Source organism: Lagenorhynchus albirostris, chromosome 13, assembly GCF_949774975.1.
Source record: "Lagenorhynchus albirostris chromosome 13, mLagAlb1.1, whole genome shotgun sequence".
In the NCBI taxonomy this organism is placed as follows: domain Eukaryota; kingdom Metazoa; phylum Chordata; class Mammalia; order Artiodactyla; family Delphinidae; genus Lagenorhynchus; species Lagenorhynchus albirostris.
This window is the reverse complement of record NC_083107.1, coordinates 74,568,317-74,590,984: the sequence shown is the minus strand read 5'-3', so window position 1 is coordinate 74,590,984 and position 22,668 is coordinate 74,568,317. Positions and strand designations below refer to the sequence as shown.

General features: G+C 42.2%; 1 protein-coding gene across 1 annotated transcript; it reads right to left on the bottom strand.

Moving 5' to 3' along the window:
* Positions 1–1,596: 1,596 nt before the first annotated feature.
* On the bottom strand, positions 1,597–22,400 carry MATN3 (matrilin 3). Its single transcript, XM_060168980.1, has 9 exons — positions 22,190–22,400; positions 17,459–18,025; positions 14,564–14,689; positions 13,614–13,739; positions 11,956–12,000; positions 11,763–11,858; positions 8,906–9,031; positions 3,988–4,098; positions 1,597–2,348 (listed from the first exon to the last, which is right to left on the bottom strand). Exons 1-9 carry the CDS (start codon positions 22,398–22,400, stop codon positions 2,293–2,295), a joined length of 1,464 nt encoding a protein of 487 aa, XP_060024963.1. The 3' UTR covers positions 1,597–2,292.
* Between the last annotated feature and the right edge of the window lie 268 nt (positions 22,401–22,668).

Genomic DNA, 22,668 nt, shown 5'->3' with positions numbered 1-22,668 from the left:
TTCTTGCCTGTGGTCCACTGTATTCTTTTTCTACCTTATTTCTTTCTTCAATTCTCCTGTCCTTTCTGAATGCTTGGAGAGTTACACACCACCACAATTTTAGACATAGCGCAGAAACTCCTATGAAATTATTCAGTCTCATCTGTTTTTTTAATTTGTCTCTGGTTTTACCTTTTACCATATTTGCGGCTACGCCTGTTGATTTGTATAATCTAGTGTGTACTTTATGCAACGGTAGCTAATTTCCCCACCTAGAGTCTTTCCCCATCTCAGGCAAATAACGTTCAAATCCTTTGACCCAAGTCTCTTGCCTCACCCAGCATACTCGAAAATTGACAATGGTACTAGCCTTTCCTATTAAATCTAAACCCAAGCTAAAATCAGATCTTCCTTCGGTCTTAAAATGTTTTTACTTTGGTGCCCCCACTTTAAGCAAGCCAGTATGCTTTTTTTAATCCCACTGTTCCTGTGTGCTTCCAAGGTCATTTTATATATCCTGTGATGTTCCTGCTTCCTTGGCCAATTGCGCCTAGCCAAACGCACACATCAGGTCTCCCTGAGAAATCCTTCCCAAACTTAAGCCCGATCCCATTCAGATAATTTGTTTGTTTTCAAATGAATGTGTATCTTTTTCAGCACCAACTACATCCCTAAGATATGTTTGTTGGCACCGGATCACGGGCTCCCTATACTGGACTCAAGAAAAAAATGAATTATCTAAGCCAGGGGATTCCAGTCAACTGGTTAAGCTTAAGACATGATTAGTTCAAGCTATTGATGGTCACACTCTCGAAAATTTGTCTCTCTTTAAATACCTTTCCCTAGTTCTTGCACATGAGCTCTCATTTATTCCTCCTATAACACCATTTCTTTGTGATATATTAATATAACTAATTTGTGCTCAAATAAGTTTGGAAAATAATACTTGCTGTATGTCAGGTGCTTTCAAAAATGTTGAGCAATAACAATAAATGTTTCATATAATATTTACTGCCTTTGATGTGTTCATTTTTCATGTCTTCCCTTTACAGTTTATATTTTAGATTTTTACTGTTTCTGGGTTTGCATCTGTAGGTTATATTTTCTTTTCAAGTGCATATATTAATGTACCCTCATCATTATTTTATCTGAATTTATGTAATTTTGTTTTATTCCCTCTCCCACAACAATCTTGATTAAAGCCTTTCTGTTTAACCTGAGCTTAAATTTTTAATTTTAAGAGCATGAGATTAAATTATAGGAGGAGTCACAGTATTGTGTCCTTTGACAAGAAACTGTTTCATTCAAAATAATTGTGATTCAGCTTAATTTAAGAAAATATGTTAATAGGCAAAGTTGATATAAGAGTTACCAAAAAAAAGCATGACAATAATATATAAAGATATTGACATTTTTATTATACTAAACAACATAAACCAAGAAAAGAATGAGTAGTATACAATTTAAAGAACTATTTTTTCTAAGTTATAAGCATAAAAGCTGAAAAAAATTTATCAAATATGTAAGTGAAAAAAAAGAGTTAGTCTTTAACATTTTAAAAGACATTAGGTTTTGTTACTTATTATACCAGTATTTATAAATATATAATTTTATTGACTGGATCCTAGAGTAAAACAGCAAAGTAAATTTAGGGTTTTTTGTCCTTGGTAAAAAGTTTAACACCTAATTCACAACTAGTTGTGTGTTTCTTTCTAACATCAGAATGAATTAAAAATGACATATAACAGTTCACTTAATCTGTATTAACTATATTTAGGTATGTGTATTACAATTTCCTGATCACAGCTTCAACAATACTCTGGCAAAAATGAGAAAAAAACAAAAAGTGATAAAGATATAGTTCTAAATTGTAGTCATCTCAGTTTAATTATATGAACTTTTTATGTGTAAATACCCTGTACAATTTACACTCTAAAGTAACAGGACTGGTTTACACTATAAATACTATCAAGAAAACATCAAAAGTTCGCATTTTAAGCCTGGTTATCTTACTAATATAAACATTTAAAAATTAAATGGCTCAATTAGTAAAGAAAGAAAGAAATTATGAAACTTTTCACTCTGTTTCCTACCATTTCACAGTAATAGCTTAGAGACACTAAAATTTGCTCTTAATAAGGGACATTTATGTCCTTAGAAAAATGATACAGATTCTCCAGAAGATCCTCATACTACTTATCCAGTAACATTAAAGCATTGGTAATGGCAGATTACTAGCAGGAACACTGGAGTACACCAAAGTATTAAATACACCAAATGCTTCATATTTCCAGGTAAAAAAAATTGAGGAATTTAACGATGTATTTGTCCATATTCATTTGCTTGCAACTTCTCCAAAATGTCATCAAGTGGCTAAGTTGTTAAGGCTAACACCGTATATTTTTAGACATTAGAAAATGCAAACACACTTTCAAACATTTCAATACAAGATTATATATATATTTAAGTTCTATTTTGAACAAAAAGAGTGAAATTGTTTTCTCACCAAAAATCTAATCTATCTAAAACTCAGATATTCTGTTCTTTAGCGAGCATGATATAAAGCAGTGGTCTTCAAACATTTTCCGTTCATATGTCCCCTAAAATAATTTTGACAAGTAAGTGAATCTTGTGCATATTTAGATTACATGAAAATTTTCATCATAAGTTTTAGTTGCAAATATGCAATTTCTGCTATATTATAAATATTGATGCTTTAAAACAAAATTTAAATCAGTCTTTTAAATGTATCCCGTGTAATATTAATACTGTACTGAATTGTTACTACTGTTGTTCTTCTAAAATAAAATATTTCCTTGAATTTGTATTTCCTTTCTACTTCCTCCACAATTTTATTCTACTTTGAATCTTGGAAATCTGTTCTTTATCACTCTATTATACTTCTCTGATGTAAACTTTATACAAACAACAAGCACATACACATTTATATTGAAATTACCTTTGGATTAATTTTCTTTGACCATAAGGTGCTAAATTTTTTTAATCGTCTCATTTGAGCTACCATTACAACTATTATGGGGACACAATTGATCCAAACAACGAGTAAGTCACAATTTTGACATAAAATCATTAAAAATAAAAGGTGAATTGTAATTAGAAAGGTATCTCCTAATGGGATGAATTGGGGGAGATGTGTTTATGAAGCTTAATTTAAAAGCTCTCTGGAGAGTTTACCTTTCCAAAATATTCACCTTAGTAAAGTTCAGGGTAAGTAAGAGGTATGCCTTTCTTGTATAAATTTAGGAGAATGGTGACACTGAAGTGAGAGATGGGAAAAGAGAATGCCAACTGACCCCAAGTTGCATTGTAGGCAGATCGATTTAAGGAAGTGAAGGATTTGGAAATTGATTCCTTTAAAATTTTCTGGGTCCCCACATACCCCTGGAAAGTCTCTGCATACCCCTAGGGTATCCCTATCACAGTCTGAATACCATGCCTCTAAGATCCCTAGGAAAGGTGTTGTTAACTTGAACTACACTAAGAAAAAGTACTTTTCCTGAATTACTCCTTTGGCTAAAAAACTGATTTTGAAAGTTTCTGAGGTAGTACCGTGTTACATTTTGAAATCTGCTTTTTGACCACTTGGCTAGACAAAGCACACAGCTGTGTGTCATCTGAACTATCACACTCCATTCATCAGCTGACTCGTTTTGTACATGTACAGATTCTGAATAAGAAAATCATATTAAGGAATCAGGATAATAGCACTGTCAAATAGAGCGCAATTAGGAGCTTATATTGCTATGGAAAAGCACTAGAAAAATAAATAATTACACAGCTCTTACATGTAAATAAGAATGGGTGTAACGGTCTTAAAACATTTTAAAAGAACTCTAAAGTAAACAAATTAAAGCTGTGTATTACTGTGGCTCATCTTAAAACTTAATGAATAAGGCACTTATCCTGTGGAATGTCCTAAAATGTCAGCTCAATTGTAGTACCTAAGCTGGCTTCAAGCAGAAGCAGAAAACCTTCCAGAAAGGATATGCTTGGTGTTCAGTCTCTGCAGATATGAGCTGACCTTATCCTGGAATGCCAGTGTGGCTTCACATGCACAAGCATCTTCTGTGGAGATGAGTCTTCGTGCTTCTGCAATGGCTGAAGACAATGACAATACACAAAATGTTATAGCTAATTAGAAATCATAGCAAATCAGGAAATCTGTGATTCAATACTTCCTTATATATATATATATTTTTTGTTTGCGGTATGCGGGCCTCTCACTGTTGTGGCCTCTCCGCTCCGGAGGCGCAGGCTCAGCAGCCATGGCTCACGGGCCCAGCCGCGCCGCGGCATGTGGGATCCTCCCAGACCGGGGCACGAACCCGTGTCCCCTGCATCGGCAGGCGGACTCTCAACCACTGCACCACCAGGGAAGCCCAATACTTCCATTTTTAATTCTTACCTAAATGCATTTTCTAGGAGATAAAAGAATATAAGAGCACATGGAAAGAGGAGAAAGTACTGTGGACTTTGTCACCAAAGAAACTGAGTTAGAGATGTTGAGGAAAAGTTTACAATTGTCAAAGCTGGGTGATGGTTATATGAGAGTTCATTCTATTGTTCTCTATACTTTTGTAATTGTCTGAAATTTTCCATGATGTAAAGTAAATATTTAAGTTAATGCAGGGAGAAGCCAAGAATGAAGAGATAAGACAATCCCTTGTGATACTGTGTACTCATTACGAAATGAAAATGTTCACTATGGAGAACAGTGTGAGGTTCCTTTAAAAACCAAAAATAGACCTACCATATGATCCTGCAATCCCACTTCTGGGCAAATATCTGGAGAAAACCCTAATTTGAAAAGACACATGCACCCCAATGTTCATAGCAGCACTATTCACAATAGCCAAGACATAGAAACAACCTAAATGTCCATCGACAGATGAATGGATAAAGAAGATGTGGTACATATATACAATGGAATACTATTCAGCCATAAAAAGAATGAAATAATGCCATTTGCAGCAAAATGGATGGACCTAGAGATTGTCATACTAAGTAAAGTAAGTCAGACAGAGAAAGACAAATATCATATATCACTTACATGTAGAATCTAAAAAAGTGATACAAATGAACTTATTTACAAAACAGAAATAGACTCACAGACATAGAAAACAGACTTATGGTTACCAAAGGGGATTGGGGGAAGGCGGAAGATAAATTAGGAGTTTGGGATTAAGATATATCCCTACTATATATAAAATAGTTAAACAACAAGGACCTACTGTATAGTACAGGGAACTATACTCAGTATCTTGTAATAACCTATAATGTAAGAGAATCTGAAAAGTTATATATATATATATATATATGTATATATTACTGAATCACTTTGCTGTATACGTGACACTAACACAACATTGTAAATTAACTATACTTCAATTTTAAAAAATGAAAATGAGGAAAACAGTCCTCTATTTGTGTGGCCAAAACATTTCAAGGTTTAAAACTAGATAATTCCTGAATTCCTATACAGACTATTATTCTACTGAATGGTTTGAACTGAGAATTCTTGTTCTTACCCATAAATACTTTGGAACTAAAAATTCAGGTTTGTATTGACATTTAAGCAAAGAACGTGGAAGAATGATAATTCTAACTCCAATTGCTTCTGTAATTCAGTGAGGCGGCTATTCCGACTCAATATCATAGCCCCTAAAGTTGCCTAACAGAAATAAGAGTAACTTCCAGATCTGAAGACTAATGAATAATCTTCCAACTGAGTAGTAGTACTGCTTGGGGAAAAGAGTAGTCCTTTGCTCTTGCATTTTCTCCCACATTCTATCCATAAAATGTTACACCAAAATCCAAACGAACTTTTTGGTCAACCCAATACAAAGATAAGATACAGGGCTGGAGGACCATAAATTCACTTGATTAATCTATCTAGCTGTCTAAATCCTATTGAAACTTTTAGGGACAGCCAGCTCAAATCCCCGTCTCGATCAGTAAATTAATAGTAAGCCAAAAAGTATCTACTGAATATCAAGTACATGCCCATCATCCCTGTACAGAGTATAAAATTGGTACCTATGATACTTTCCCAGTATATCTTGCCTGATAGCCTATAAGCTCTGTGAGGGTAGGGGCTCAGTGTAATATTCTCATTAAAACACCCCATAGAAAACTGGAAAACTGCGATGTTGCACAATTGAAAGTTGAGAGATGGATCCATTCACACTAGCAGCAAAAAGAATAAAATATTTAGGAATAAATTTAAGAAAAGTAGTGCAAGACTTGTACAGTGCAAACCACAAAACATTAATCTGTCTCCAGTTCCTTCCTCGGGACCTAACAGAGTACTAGATATAGAACAGAAGTTCCATGAATACTTGCTGAACAAATAAGTGAATGGCTAAAGAAATGAGGTCAGAGCCTAAGCCATTATAAACCATTCTGGAATCCTCACCTTCCAGGAGAAGAAAAAATTCCCAAGACTGATTTTTCTGAAGATTAAACACTGAAGATAGGAAGACAGCACCCAGAAATACTCACATTGTAAAAGCAAGCTGCTCCTTATTAACCCTCACTCTCCCCAAGAAACTGATCCACACTTTACTTCAAATGAAGAAGTATCTGCTGAGTAACTGTCACACGTTACGGTAGATGCTAAGAGTACAGACAAAATCTACTACCCGTGGTGGTTGGGGTCTACAGGAGCATAAAACCACAAGTCCAAAACTTGCATTTTCTTCCCCAAATCGGCTTCACTCTCAGTCCCCTTAGTAAAGATACCCCATCCTTCCAGCTGCTCAAGTGGAATAGGAAAGCCATCCTACTCCGCCCCCATCCTATCCCCACATCCAGTTTATCACCAAGCCCTGTTCATCCTACCTTCAAAACATGTCTGGAATCAGTCTACTTCTATCACCTTGTCACCATCCTAGCCCAACTGCAATAGCCCCCGAACTGGTCTTCTTCTGCTCTTCATCCTCTTCAATCCGCTGTTCACACAGCAGCTAGAGTGACTTTTTTTTTTTTTTTTTTTTGCGGTACGCGGGCCTCTCACTGTTGTGGCCCCTCCCGCTGCGGAGCACAGGCTCCGGACGCGCAGGCTCAGCGGCCATGGCTCACGGGCCCAGCCGCTCCGCGGCACGTGGGATCTTCCCAGACCGGGGTACTGAACCCGTGTCCCCTGCATCGGCAGGCGGACTCTCAACCACTGCGCCACCAGGGAAGCCCTAGAGTGACTTTTAAAAATATAAACAGCATGGTGCTGCTCCACTGCTAAAAACCCTCCATGACTTCCCATTTCTCATAGAATTTCCCATGCCCCAGAGCAGCAGCATGGTTTGACCCTGCCTAACTCTCCAAACTGCCTTACCCCACACTTATCCCTGGCTGGTCATGCTTCCGTCAGACGGGTGGCCTTTCACCTCCTCTCCCCACTAAAGCCACCACTCAGGACCTGGCGTTGCTCTCCCTCCTTCCGCCAGCACTCCAGTCTCAACCTACCTCAGAGAGACCCTCCCAACCTGAAATAGGGTCCCCAACCCCCATTCTGTTCTCTTCCATCACTGCTCTTAATTTATAAATGTGTTATGTACTCGTCTTTTCCCTCTAGACTGTTACCAAAGACCATGCTTGTTTTGTTCATGATTGTATACCTAGTGCCTAGAACATAGCAGATGCTATATTTATTGATTGGATGAAGGAATGACTGAAGGAACACACAAGTAACTACAACACAAGGCATCCAGTGCTGAAAAAGAGGACACGGTTCAATGGAAGAATAAGGGGAATTCTCGTAGAGGGGGTAAAAACTGAACTAGTCCTGGAAATTAAACAAACAGACATAATTCTGTAACATTTGATTCACAAAAAGTAATTTATAGGACACCGATGTAAGTTATGATGCATAATAAAGACAAATGCCTCATAATGCATAAAAACAAATGCATGATAAACCCACTGCACAACTTAAGAATTAAAACATAACGAATGCTGTTGCAGAGACGTCATTTAAGAAGTGGAAATATAAATACAATCTAGGAGAAGATATTTGCAACACATAAAAACAACAACGAATTTATATCCAGACATGTGAAGAGTTGTTATGATAAGTAAGAAAAATATAAATAACCCAATAGAAAAATAAAGACATAAATAGATAAGATCTTATTTTCCAGATAAGAGACTGAAGTGACAAATAAATATAAGAAGAGAAGCTTAGCCTCTTTAGTAACCAGGAAGTGGGGAAAAGAAAGACTACAGGGAGATACTTCTTTACATCTACCAGACTGACAAAAGTTTAATCCAACAAAACCAAACGTTGGCAAGGATGTGGTTCTTGGATTTTGACAAGCAGAAGAGGCAAGGGAAGCAGATTACAGTAAAGGATGGAGACAGGTGAGTACAGGGCATGCTCCAGGAATATCAAACAGTCCATGTGGCTGGATCACAGGTCTTGGAGAGAAGGAGTGAATCTGGGGCCAAATGTAGTGACAAGATGAAAAAGAGTGGTTACCAGGGGTAGGGAGAGTGGAATGGGGAGTTTTTGTTTAATGGGTACAGAGCTTTAGTTTGGGATGATAAAAAAAAGTTCTGGAGATGGACAGTGGGATAGTTGCACAACAGTGTGAATGTACTTAACACCACTGGACTACACTTAAAATGGTTAACATGCTAAATTTTATGTCACGTATATTTTACTGTAATTAAAGAAAAACCTGGACTTAGGGAGGGACTTTAATTAGGAAAAAAAAAATGGAATCAGACCATGGAGGGAAGGATGCCTGGTGGAAAGGTAGAATTATTTCATTCTGAAGACATTTGGGAACCACTGGAGAATTCTGGCCCAGGAGCAAGACTCAGAAGCGTGCTTCAGACTTGGAGACAGGAAAGCTCACTCCTAAGACTGTCCTAGCACATGAATTAGGCTTAAAGGGACAGTCTTTACCTGAACATGTCTTCTTGTCTTCATTCAAGGTGTAGCCAGTATAACAATCACAGTGGTGAGACGCGGCCCCGTCATTCACACAGATGTGCTGGCACCCATGAGAGCCCAGTGCACACTGGTTACGAACTGACCAGGAATGGGTCAGGAAAGAGAATATTCACAAATTACAACTGGAAACTAAACACAGACTTCCGGGAGAAAGAAGCTTTGGTTCGGTGCCAACAAGTGCAGCAAATGAATCCTACAGTCGTCAGCAACGCGTCTCCCATGTTTCAGAAGGAGAGCCTCTTTTCCCGTTCCCTATCCCACACCCCTTTCCTTGTTATCTCTTGCAGCTATCTCGGTGCCTTCTCTTTTTTGCTATCTGCAGTCCTGGGGCTGCACTGAGTCTTGATTCTATTCCAGAACTTATCTCCAGCCTTTCCTGATGACCATGAATACCTCCAACCTCTCCAGCTATACACAGATCATCTTCACCATCACCAAAAATAAATTATTAGGGACCTACCTGCACATGGAGTTACATTTGATGCTGCACAAAAACTATGTTGATCAAGGGCCTGCCCTTGATGCTTAAAGTGGGACAGAAAACACTGGCCTGCACACACACACACACACACACACAGAGAGAGAAAAAATAGTAACAATGATGATGATGATGATGGTGATGGTGTGTATGACTGGATAGGGAAGTATCTGTGTCTGTCACAAGTAAATACATTACAAGGAACAAGGGCTTCCTGGGATACATAGGTTCTTCCTCGGCCATTGCAGAAGCCAAACTACTTTATTTGTTCTCCTCTAACTCTCCTCTTAAGTGTCATTTTATGCTCACAAACCTTCCATGGCTCACTATTGCCTATAAAACAGCTGTTCATGTAAGGTCCTAGGTAATCTATCCATAGTGTCTTTCCAACTTTCACACTGATATTCCCCTTCACTACTACAATTCAGATGTTTCCAGCAAAATGCCTACTAGCAGAACATTTTGTTTTCCCCTCAGCCCAGCTTAGCAGCGACTCTGGCGATAACAAGTGGATGTGCGTGCAGCCCCTGGCCCGTGATCTGAGGCTCCACATTTAATTTACAGGCCTTGCCACTGCCCAGCAAGCGGAAGGCAGGCCATTAGAGGGGATCTGACCCAGTTTTAGAATGGCATCCATTATTGCTGTAAAATATATAAATACCAACTTCTCACCATCTCGTCTTTTTCTTCTATCTCCTTTTGCTGTCCTGTGCTTTGCACCATGAGACGTGTAGCTTAGTGTTTGAGAGCATATGTAACCACCAGAGCAAGTGCCTGGGTTCAGATCCTGGCTCTGCTACTCACTAGGCAAGTGACCATAGGCAAGTTACTTTGTCTGTGCCTCAGTTTCCTTGTAAAGTTGCTGTGAGTAAAGTTGCTGTGAGCAGTAAATGTGTGACTGTGCCTAAAATGCCTAGAACCGTGCATGGTACCCAGTAGGCACTGAAGAATGTTGGCAAACCGTTATCTGGAAGTGTTGCCTGGAGTAGTCTGCCTTAACTGAAAATCTCCTTTGATTTCTTTCTTTAATAAAATGGTCCATTTTATGCCATAATATCTGTTAGTTTACATGTAAATGTGTTTTTGTTTCCTTTTCCCAGGTCTTCAGATTAAAGGTCCTGCTTAAAGTACCAAGAGGGATACTTGTAACGGTTTGAGAAGTGCAGCCTTGAGTCCTTTCCATCCAACTGACTTAGTCCCACCCCCTGAACAAACCAGTGCAAGCCACGCCCCTTGCCCTTGCCCTCTCCACTCCTCCATCTAAGCCTTATCCGCCCTCCTGCCGAGGCCCACCTCCAGTCCCAGCCCTCTGTGTCCATCCCAGACCTCCTGCCTCCCAGCCCCTCCCGCCCTTAGTCACTGTCGGTCCCTCTCCCTGGCTAAGAGTCCCTGCTTTCTTAAGGTGCTGTTTCTCCTTGCACCCAGCCTGTACGTAGCTCAGAGGCAGAAGCTGACGCTTCCTTACATCCCCACAGTGCTTAGCAGAGTCCTGGGAACAAAATAGGTGCTCAGAACTCTTCTATTGATCTCATTTTTTTAAAAAAAGGGGAATTAGTGATATGCCACTTCCTTTAATCTCTCTTGAAAAGGTCACACATTACATCTCAAGGAAGAGGAAAGCATACATAAAATCTAAAAAAACATTGAATATGCCAAAACTAAACACCACCCTGAGAGCTAGGAATTTCTCTTAGGAGTGGTTTTACATTACAAATGCCACTCTGTTCTGCCGTGAGTTTAAATCAAATGAATGAGGATTAGCGGTTCTGGCACGGGCTTCCTCGCCAAGTTAAGTCTCACCGTCACCCCAGACTGATCACCTAGAAACTGTCAGGGAAAGACTTGCTTCAAACTTACTGGAATATCTGTGTGGGTCTAATTCAGTCATTTACAAAGCCTCCTTTACTAAAACGATCTGGCTTTAAGATTAACGCTACAGAAAAGTTCCAGGCCAAGTTTTAACTGGAAAAAGATCAGTTCAGCCTATCACACCAAATACTTACTGTCCAGCTGACTTCCTCTAAAGTTTCCTATTTGCTTTACAGAGCTATAAAATTTTCCTGGATTAGGACCGTACATTCAATTAGCTTTTCTTATATCCCCCACTCCCTACCCATTACCCAGTAATTTTCTGAAGTGAGCTATGTTTGGAAAACCTAGTGAGCTCACTGCCTCCTGAGCAATGTTTACCTTGGTCTGAAAAGCATGGTAGAATGTCTGAAGCCCGATTCCTTACATTACCTTTACGAATCTCTCTCTTGGTGAAATGCAAGTTGGTTTCACTGCAGTAGAAAGAGCCCCGGATGAAAGAATTTACTGAGTGGACCTTACCTGAACACGTTTTTTTATCTTCATTCAGAGTGTAGCCCTCGTAGCATTCACAGTGATGAGACCCAGCTCTGTCATTCACACAAATGAGACCCAGCTCTGTCATTCACACAAATGAGACCCAGCTCTGTCATTCACACAAATGAGACCCAGCTCTGTCATTCACACAAATGAGACCCAGCTCTGTCATTCACACCAATGTGCTGACAGTCGTGTGTGCCCAAAGCACACTGATCTTGAGCTGCCCAACAAAGTCCAGAAGAAAAGATGTTAAACGTGGAAAAGTCTTTTATCAGCCATATATAGAAATCTTCTTATTTGCAGCTAGCAATGCAGAGAGGAAAACTTATTAGAAACCACTCAAAGCCATCAGTAATATCTGTTCTCACTAGGAATTAGCTGAGTAAAACAAACTCCTACACACACAATACTTATGCTTCTATTTTTCCCCACCCCTTTTCAGAATCATCTATACTGAGCTTTTTTTTTTTTGCGGTACGCGGGCCTCGCACTGTTGTGGCCTCTCCCGTTGCGGAGCACAGGCTCCGGACGCGCAGGCTCAGCGGCCATGGCTCATGGGCCCAGCCGCTCCACGGCATGTGGGATCTTCCCAGACCGGGGCACGGACCCGTGTCGCCTGCATCGGCAGGTGGACTCTCAACCACTGCGCCACCAGGGAAGCCCTGTACTGAGCTCTTATAATCGAAGTATCTCATGAATACTTTCTAAAGCATTCCTTTTAGATTTGTTGTATTTATGCTGAATCAGAGGGATTCTAACAGCTGGGGGACGAATTATACTAGAATCAGAAAGACATAGAATTAGAGTTTGAAGAAACTGTAGCTCGACCCTCTCCTGTAATAAATGAGGAAACTGAGTCCAAAGGAGACCAAATGACTCAGAACAGCATCAGAACTCAAGACCCAAATTGCTGCTCAATGTATTTTTCTCTGTACTGACATGATATTTTTTAACTTTTTTTTTTATCTTTGAGCTTTTTGTTTTGAAATCACTTCAGGCTTATGAAAAAGTTTCAAAAATAGTGAAAAAAATCCAGTACTTCACCCCGTGTCCCCAAATGTTAACATCCTATATAAGCACAGTGTAATTACCAAAACCAGGAAACTAATACTGATACAATGCCATTAACTAACCTACAGACCTTATTCAAATTTTGCCAATGGTTCCACCACTAATGTCCTTTTTCTTGTCCAGGATCCAATCCAGGATCACACATTGCATTAAGTTGTCACATCTCCTTAGTTTCTGCCAATCTGGGACATTTCTTTAGTCTGTCTTTGCCTTTCATGACTGTGACACTTTTGAAAATTACTGAAAAATTAGTTTGTAGAATGTCTCTCAATTTAGGTTTGTCTGAGGTTTCCTCATGATTCTGAATTTTTAGCAAGAATACCACAGAAGTGCTATTGTGCCCTCAGAACATCATGTCAGGAGATGCATGACGTCCCTGTGTGTTATTGCTGGTGATGTTAACTCTGATGTCTTGGTTGAAGTGGTGTCTGCCAGGTTTCTCCACTATGGAATGACTGCTTTTCTTTCTGTAAGTAGTAAGTTCCTTGTGGGCTGTTATTTGATTTTCACATACTAAATTGTCTTTAGATTCTGGAAAGGACTCTTAGGGCTGGGTACAGAGAAGGAAATAACACACTCACACATGTGGGTCATGAGAGACACATGCTGCCATTTGTAACTTTTCTAATAAGAAAGGGGAAAAGCCCAAGATGGCAAGAGAGGAAAAGAGACCGAGCTCCCCGTCAATGTGACCCCCGCCAAACACTGACTAGGGAGACAGGTAAACAGGGAGGCAACAGTAAAGCCTCTGCCCCCACTTACCCGAACACGTTTTCCTGTCTTCATTTAAGGTATAACCTTCATAGCACTCACAATGATAAGAGCCATTTCTGTCGTTCACACAGATGTGTTCACAGCCGTGAGTGTTAAGAGCACACTTATTAATAACTATCAAAAGATGATCAGGACAAATGTCAACACATGGAAAACATGGCAAATAAATAACTACGGGCCACACCACACACACACACACACACACACACACACACACACACACACACACACACATACACAGAGTGCTAATGAAATGGGACAGCTTGGCACGAGAGGAAGCCTGCTGGACGGGGTGGGAATCCACTTCGTCTTGACTCTTTCACTAACAGACCCCATGACATGGGTAGGTAAGTCTTCTCCCTTCTTGTGGAGGTCTCAATTTCATTTTCTATAAAATGAGCAGGTTGAATTAAATGATCTCTAAGTTTTCTTCCTCTCAAAAGCTTTTTTCTAGGATTTAACAAATTGGACCTAATTCCCACTCTTCATTGATTGTACGTGAGTATTCATAGAGCAGATGAGTGAGAACCTCCCTAGATTTTCTTCCACTTCTAGATTCCATGAATCTTCTACGGTCACAGACAGGTAAGAGGAGCTTGTATTTAATGAAATAAAACCCAGGAAAAAAAAAATCCAAAACCTCAAAAGGACGAAGAGTTTTGGCCCCCTTCCTCACTAGCCCTTTTCCCTACTAACCCTTCTCTCTAAACCTAGTAATAAGTACTGTAATAGGTACTTATACTATTACATTACTTATAGTATTACATACTGTTTTAGGTATTACCTCACTTTTCTCCTCATGTTCCTTTTCAAGAAAAGTCATTGATAACAGTAAATCCCCCACAGGGCAGTTAGGAGAAAAGCATAATGCCAGTCCAAAGCCTGGGGTGAGTCCCCAGATAAGTTTCCATCAGCCACCACCCCTTAAGCAGCCTCACCTGAACACGTCTTCTTATCGGCATTCAAGGAATATCCTTGGCTGCACTCACAGTGGTGCTTGCCTTCCCCGTCACTGACACACACATGCTGGCACTGGTGTGTGCCCAGCGCGCATGGGTCCAGAGCTGTGCAAAGGAAATTTACAACAGTCAGCGTCGACAGGTAAGAAGCATTTCAGATACTTCCTCCTGTGTCAAAACAACATCACTCTCCAGGTTCCTCTCTGATTCTATCTTTAGTTCACTCTAAAAATTGGCTACTTGTTTCCTGCCCCTGGTTTATTATAAATACCACTCTCAGTAATGTTTAAATTGTAACTAATTTAAAATCATAGATCTTGTGGTTGACTTTCTCAAAAAAGAAAGGGAATTTTGAATTTGGAGCTGAAGCCAAACACTTTACATGAATCAGGCAATTCGATATTTTATTCAATGTATCCACCTAGCCAGAGAAAAAGACTTTTGCCTCCCAACAGAAAGAAGGGAACAGTAATGTACAGTTCTATGAGCTAGTGGTCCCACTGCCACCAGAACCCAGTTTCCAACGGTTCTATAGTTTGTGTCTAAACAGAATTCACACCCAGGCTTTCCTCTAGGCCTGGAACCCACTCACTCTTGGGCAGCAATACATGTTTGAAGTTGCAAATGGTGGAGGGCAATGTAGGTAACTGCCTTCCGAATATGCGGCATGGGTTCCTAAGCCCAAATGTGTACGCGTGCGACTCTCATATCTGCCAGGAGAATAAACTTACATGCTATATACAAACCAGTAAAAAGAAAAGGAAGAAAACAACAATTAGATTACATTAGCTAAACTGCATCCTCATCTTTTTGCTCCTGGAGCCATTTTTAACCTCAGATTTTTTTCCCCCAGTGACATGTTTTGATAAAAGAATCAATGAATTTAGTCATTTCTGAGAAACCAAGGAGGCCTGTTGCAGGAGGCTGGCACCCCTGTGGCAGGTCACCCAGCCTCCACTATTTTGGCAACAGGACAGGTTAATATTTTCCCAAGAAGGGCCTTCTCATGGAATAATCTTTCCAGCTCGTTAACTACAACAGCTACCTCTCAGTCTTTTTTCCATAGAGAGGATACTTTCCCCCCAGAACAAGCAGATCTTTCGTACCAGAATGAAAAGATGACCACTCACCACTTGTTACTTTATGTCCTTCAAGTCCAACCCCAGGTGCTATCTTTGAGACCCAGCCTTGCCATAGACCAGCATCTTTATGGAAAAGTTCTCACCCACAAACACAGCGGGGTTTTCTGGGAGAAAGAAAGCTATTTTCTTTTGGGAAACCAATGAATGCTGAGTCAATGCCACCGAAGCCAAGGACAGCTTGTGAAGACCCAGTGTCCTAGGGCAGGAAAGATAAAGGGTCCCTGGCCAGGTCTGGTTGAGATGAGGCCAGACTTTGCTCCAGACCGACACTTCGTCTCTCATTTCCTGACAAATTGTTGATTGCTGAGTTTCACATTCATTTATATATAAAGTCTCCTTGAAATTTACAATTGTAATGATTGGTTCACTTGTTTGTCTCACCCCCAGCCGCAGACTGCTGCTTGATGGTAGGAGGGACTACCTTATCTTTGTATCATCAGTGATCAATAAACACATGTTGAAAAAACAAATGTGAAATAGATTATATAGCAAAAGGTATCTACATTTTAAAATTCACCTGAACTAGAAATTTGTCCACACCTGCTTAGATAATTCCACAGAGGGCTTTGAAAGATTATCTCCAAATGATAAAAAATAAAGCATGACTATAGAAAGAAAGAAACAAAGAAACAAAGGAAGACAGAAATTTTTAAAAGAAAAACAAAAATAAATTTAAAAGTAAAAATTAAAAAGTTTGAGTCCCACAAATTCATAATCCTGGTCAGTGACCACAGATAAACCCGAGCCTTGAATGGATTCATATTCATGGGTTTGGCTGATTCATGCTAAAGATTCTAATTAAATCAGCATGTTTGGATTTAAGCTCCATCCTAAAGGAAGAAAGGAGAAGAACAGTAACAGAATAATTAAAAAATTTAAAAAAAACAAAAAATACCCTGCTTCTTGCTATCTCACAAGTGAGCTGAAATCCTAACCTTCCTGGTCCCTAAGCCTCTCCCTCCACAGGGAATAATCAGACACCGAGCTGAATCTGAAAACTGGAGTATTCACTAAGTGTACACACTGACTGACAGTTACACTGGGATATAAGCCGGCTGATCTTTCCACAGACAGACACAGTCCCCGACTTCTGCCCCAAAAACAAGCAGAGTTCTGTTAAATCTAGAGATGGAAAAACTAAAGAAAATATCTGGAGAAAATGTGGTGGGCAGAGGGGAGAAGAGAGGTGTCTGGAGATTTTTTTATTTGTATTTTTTTCTGACCCCATCAGGGAATAGCAGGATCATGTACCTTGGATATTTCCAGAATTTCACATTTCTAATGCAAACACAAAGATTTTTATGAGCAAACCAAGTTATATATAAGGCAGCTCTATATTTCTAAACCAACAAAGTATGTTTAAGTTGCTAAAAAAAAAAAAAGAGGGCTTCCCTGGTGGCGCAGTGGTTGGGAGTCCGCCTGCCGATGCAGGGGACGTGGGTTCGTGCCCTGGTCCGGGAGGATCCCTCATGCCGCGGAGCGGCTGGGCCCGTGGGCCATGGCTGCTGGGCCTGCGCGTCCGAGGCCTGTGCTCCGCGACGGGAGAGGCCACAACAGTGAGAGGCCCGCGCACCGCAAAAAAAACAAAAAAAAGAAATACACACATATGAAAAAGTATTGCTTATATTTAAGTTTTCCATAAATTTCCACCAAAAAAGAATAAATCTCTTTTTTTTTGGATACACAATGTCTGACTATATAACATCTTTTCTAGTTGGAAGCAAAGACTTACCACAAAAGGTTTCCTGGAATCTAGAGGAAAGTTTCTCAATGACCCCATAGGTCTCCACATAGAAAACGTGCTCGTCCAGGGGCTCACTGGCCATCATCCTGAGGGACTCCATGTCTGCCCGGTCCACGCCCACGGCGTACAGCTCAATACCGGATGCCTGGGCCCGAGCCGCCACTTCATTCACCTGATCCTGGGGCCGCCCATCTGTCACAATGATGGCCACCTTAGGGATGTTGGAAGCGGGTCCCCGAGCTCCTGCCTCCACTGTGAAAGCTTCGTCCATCGCTGTCTGGATGGCCAGGCCCGACATGGTCCCTGTGGACAAGGGTGTGATCCGCGCCACGGCCTGTTTCAGGGACTGCTTATCCGAGTGGGTCTGGAGATGGAACTCGATCTTCACGGTGCTGGCGTAGTTCACCACTGCCACCCGCGTGTCTGCCGGCCCGATGTCCAGAGTGTCAATTACCCGTGAGACAAAGGTTTTTACTTTGGTGAACTCCAGAGGCCGTACACTACGAGAACTATCAATGATAAACACCAAGTCCAAGGGCATGCTCTTGCAAACACCTGCAAAGAAGGGTGTGAGAAACAGACATGACTAAGCGATGAGCAGACCACAATCAAAAATGGGGCAGTTCTGGGACTTCCTTGACAGTCCAGTGGTTAGGACTCCACGCTTCCACTGCACGGGGCGAGGGTTGATCCCTGGTCCGGGAACTAAGATCCCACATGCCCATGCTGCCAGGCCAACACAAACAAACAAAAAAAAAACAAGAAAGAAATGGGGTCAGTTCTCCTACCCAGAGAGTTCTGGCCAGCATCCCTTGATCCCAAATACCCCACTGTCTGCTGTCTTCCCCAAGACCACCCTCCCTTTGGATGTTGAAAGCACTGAGGCCTTCAGGATTCCCTAGTGAGAATTCACATAGAGGTGTGACATTTCCCCAAATATCTCCCCTACAGGCTGGCTGAGTCTTGAAATTTCACTGGGAACCTTATCCTTCTGCTTAAAGTTTTGTTCAAGGGTTCCTCTAGACTCCCAGGAATGAATGGATTCCAGACCTCTCTTGGGCTTCTTGGCCATCAGAGGCAATGGGACAGTGACCCTGAATCGTGTGAAAGGTGAACTCAGGGCACCCTCACTGCACCCTCCCCTGCCTGCCCAGGCCTCAGAGCCCCTCGGGCAATGGCAGAGTGTGAGGTAAGGCACACTGGTGCTCTCGTGCTGGCCTCCTTCTTTTACTCCACTTCCAAGGCGGTGAAAACTGCTCCAGAGTAGCCCTAAATTCTCCCTCCATCTGGTCATTCACTCACGTTTAGTGAACTTTGAGGTCCAACTAGCCCTGAGTTACAGTTTGAAAGTGGAAAGAAGGATAACAACTTAATCTGGTCCCTGTTGACTTCCATCTTTGTCAGTATGTCTTGTTTTAAGAAGCAGAGATTTTGACCTAGTATCTGTCCTACTGTCCCCACCAAAGTGTCTTAGTCACCTCTCTTTCATTTTTTCATTCACCAAATATATTTTTTTGAGAGCCTACCATGTATTAAGCCATGGGGCTACAAAAGCAAATAAGCCAGATTCCCTGCCCTCAAGAAACTTGCATCGTTCCCACACAAAAGTACCTGGCACATTGCAGCAACACAATACATTTTTGTTTTCAGCACATCCTTCTTATCCTTTTTTCCTCTAATCTCGTTCTATACTCCTCCCTCTCCTAGCCACCCAAATCAAATCCTAAAGTCAGGACTAGCTAAGAAAGAAGCCATTCCTCTTCTTTCAACACACACACACACACACACACACGCACGCACACGCACACGCACATGCACACACACACCAAGCCCTGAATGGAAATGAGATCCTTGGGCATGAAGTGTCATTCAGGGTTCTTTTCTTTCCTAATAGGGGGCTGGAAATTGATGCAACTCTAAGAAGGCAATTTACTCAGTGTGTAGGGGGAAAAGGTATAGGTATTTATTCATTCAAAATAAATTCCTAGGCTAAGCAGTTGATGACAGAAAAAGCCCAGTCTGGAGCAGGAATTATGCCTGTTTTCTTTTAAAAACTGAAAAGTATCCTCTTGGTTTTAGCCTGATTCCTAGAGGTATTAACTAAAACAATAAATAATATCCTACTTTCAATAACACTGAGGGATCACAGGATTCCAACACAACAACCCTGTGAAGTTAGAGATGCAGAGGTTGTTTTTATACCCATTTTACAGGCGAGAAAACTGAGTCTCAGGAAGCTGTAAGACCTAGAAAGTGGTAGAAAATAGCGGTAGATTGCACTCCACGTTTCCTGACTCCCAGCCCAAAGGGACCTTTCATTTCATGGTTGCCTCTCTCTGAAGGAACATTTTCTACTACCAAAATTAACATTACCTCATGTACCTAGTAAACATCCTGCTTGGTGACTTTGAGCCACCAGCCTGAAATATGCTGTGCGTCATGTATTTAGCTAGGTCAAAAGGAATTAATTCTTTAAAAAAAAAAAACCCTCCAGAATTTCATTTCGTCCCTAATTACCATGCATCGAAAGCAAAGAAGAAGAAAATCCTTCCAGGAGTTGGATCTGGATGTTTTTGCATAATTTGAGTAAAGGGAAAACTACATGTGATACAAACCCATATCTGACAATGCTGTCACTAACACCCAAGTGGTGTCCTTACTAATATCGAGGCTATGTTCTTGTAAGTAAACATGCAGGATTCCTTGCTTCTTCACTTGATTTTTCACATGGAATCATCTATGGGAGGTCACAGGGGTGTGGTGGGCAGGAATAATGCCCCCCAAAGATGTCCATGTCCTAATCCCCAGAACCTGTAATTATGTTAATTTACATGGTAAAGGAGACTTTGCATGTGTGATTACGTTAAAGGCTTGAGATTGAGGATGTTGTCCTGGATTATTCTGGTGGGTCCAATGTAATTACAACAGCTCCCAGAGTGGAAGAGAGAGGCAGAAGAGGAGATCTGAGAGATGACATGTGAGGACTCATCCTGCCTTCGGCGGCTTTGAAAATGGAGGGAAAAGGCCACGAGCCAAGGAATGAGGGCGGCCTCTACAAGCTGAAAAAGGCAAAGAAACGGATTCTCTTCTAAGGTCTTTCTAAAAGGAACATGTCCCTGCTGACACCTTAATTTTAGTCCAGTGAGACTAGTGTCAGACTTCTGAGCCACAGAACTCTTAGATAATAAATGTGTGTTGTTTTAAGCCACTAAGTTCATGGTAATTTATTACAGCAGGAATAGAAAATACAGGGGGCTTGACTCAGATGGCAGGACATTCTGTGAGCATCTGCTTACTTCCTGATTCAGACCCCCTCATCATTAATTGTTTTTGAATCTCACTCCCCTTTACTAGATAACAGCACTTTGATTCTCAGAAACCAAGAAAATGAGAATCTGAATTTCCTAAAATGTTTCCTTACTCACAATAATTGTCCATTTCTGATAGCTCTGCTAGAAATAAAAGCCCATAGCAAAGCTTAGCAGTTTCTGGGTGCAAAAAGAAGTGAATTTGAAAAAGGGTGGAATGTTGTGTTTATTAAAGAATTATCATTCAATATTGGTTTGGGTTTCAGGTAATAAAGGACCAGTACTGCATAGGAGGAACATTGACCACCCCACGCAGAATCCCTCCTCTCCCTCCCAGATGCTTCCCCAAGGGAGGTGGATCAGGACAAGAGGTAAAATTAACTTCTGGGAGAAAGGCTTCTCCCCTACCCCCATTCCTGGCCTGGAGCAACCAACTGATTACTAACTGAATTGAACGGTGGTGAACCCTGGCACTCCCTGTCTCAATGACAATGCTCTCGCCATATCAAATCCAGCCCACTGGAGCTGATGCAGGAAAGAATCCTTTGTGCTCTTCCTCAACATTATCCAGAAAGGTGCAGGAGGGGTAGACAACACAAATCAACCTGGGCCATGAAGCATCACTGGCCAGATGAGACTGGACATCCAGAAAATGGTTTGATGTAGCCTCTCTTTAAAGCAGGACTTTAACAAGTCTGATGCTGGACCTTTTGGTAATGAAGATAAAATCTTATGTAAACCATATTTTGAGTTTGGTAGCTTGAAGCAGTGGAAAGTTCCATGCTTGGGTTATCTGAGCCCTGAGTTTTATTCTGGGCTCTGACACTGATTTGCTGGGTCCCCTCCCCTTGACGAGCCTCAGTTTCCCTACATGTGCTGTCAGGGGCTGTGTCAGATGATCTTCCCTCTCTGCTGCTCTAGGAGCTTTGCTCAACCACAGAACTAAAAGCAGAATCTCAGGAAAGGTTTACTGAGCTGAACCAGAAGTGGGTCTAGGACAGAGAGCTGAGAGGCGCCTGGTGTTCCCACGGCTGCCCCATCCTCCCTGCCCAAATCTCAGGGGGCAGTTGCTGGAGTTTGACCTTCAGGAGACCCAAAGTCTAGCCCTGACTATGAGTGACCTTGGGCATCTCTCTCTTCCCTTCTCTGGACCTCAGTATCCCCACAAGATTCATCGGGGAGGGGATCTTTCTCCTGCACCACAGTCTGGCTCCGGCTGGGATGGAGGGAATACCTGGTGGATGACGGAGGCTCGTCCTCCTCATTCAACGCCTGATGCCCCTGCCCACCCAACATCCCGCCCGGCCCCGGCCGGGGATCTCCCTCCTTCCTGGAGGGTGTCCCTCCCTGAGGCCCTCTCAGGTCCCTCTCGGCCTGGGGTCCCTCTCCCGTCCCCGCCCAGGCCGTGTACCTGCGCCGCGGGCCCCGCCGTGCTGGCCGGCCCCAGAATAGGGCGTGCCGGTGGGGGCGGCCGGAGCGGGACGGCGTCCGGGGCTGCCCCCTGGGCCGCGGGTCCCCAACCTCAGGAAGCCGGGGCGGTCCAGGGGGCCGGGGACGGCGGGGGGTGGCAGCAGCAACAGCTGCCAGAGCAGCAGGAGCAGTCCCGGCAGATGTCGCAGCATCGTGGGCTTGGCGCTGCTGCCCGTGTCCGTCGGGGGTCGTCGCTCCCTCGCTGGCTGGGTCAGTCGTGGTTCCGTGCGCCGCTCCCGGGCGGCCAATTTAAAGGTCCCGCGGCCGTGGGCCCCGCCCCGCGGCCTTCGGTCCCGCCCCTCGGCCGTAGGCCCCGCCCAGCGAACCCGTCTGGGGCCGCGCGCCGCCTGATCAGTGCATTCCCGCGGCTGGCGTGGAATGTCTGGGGCCTCTCGGCCGGCGGCAGGGTGCCCGACTCCG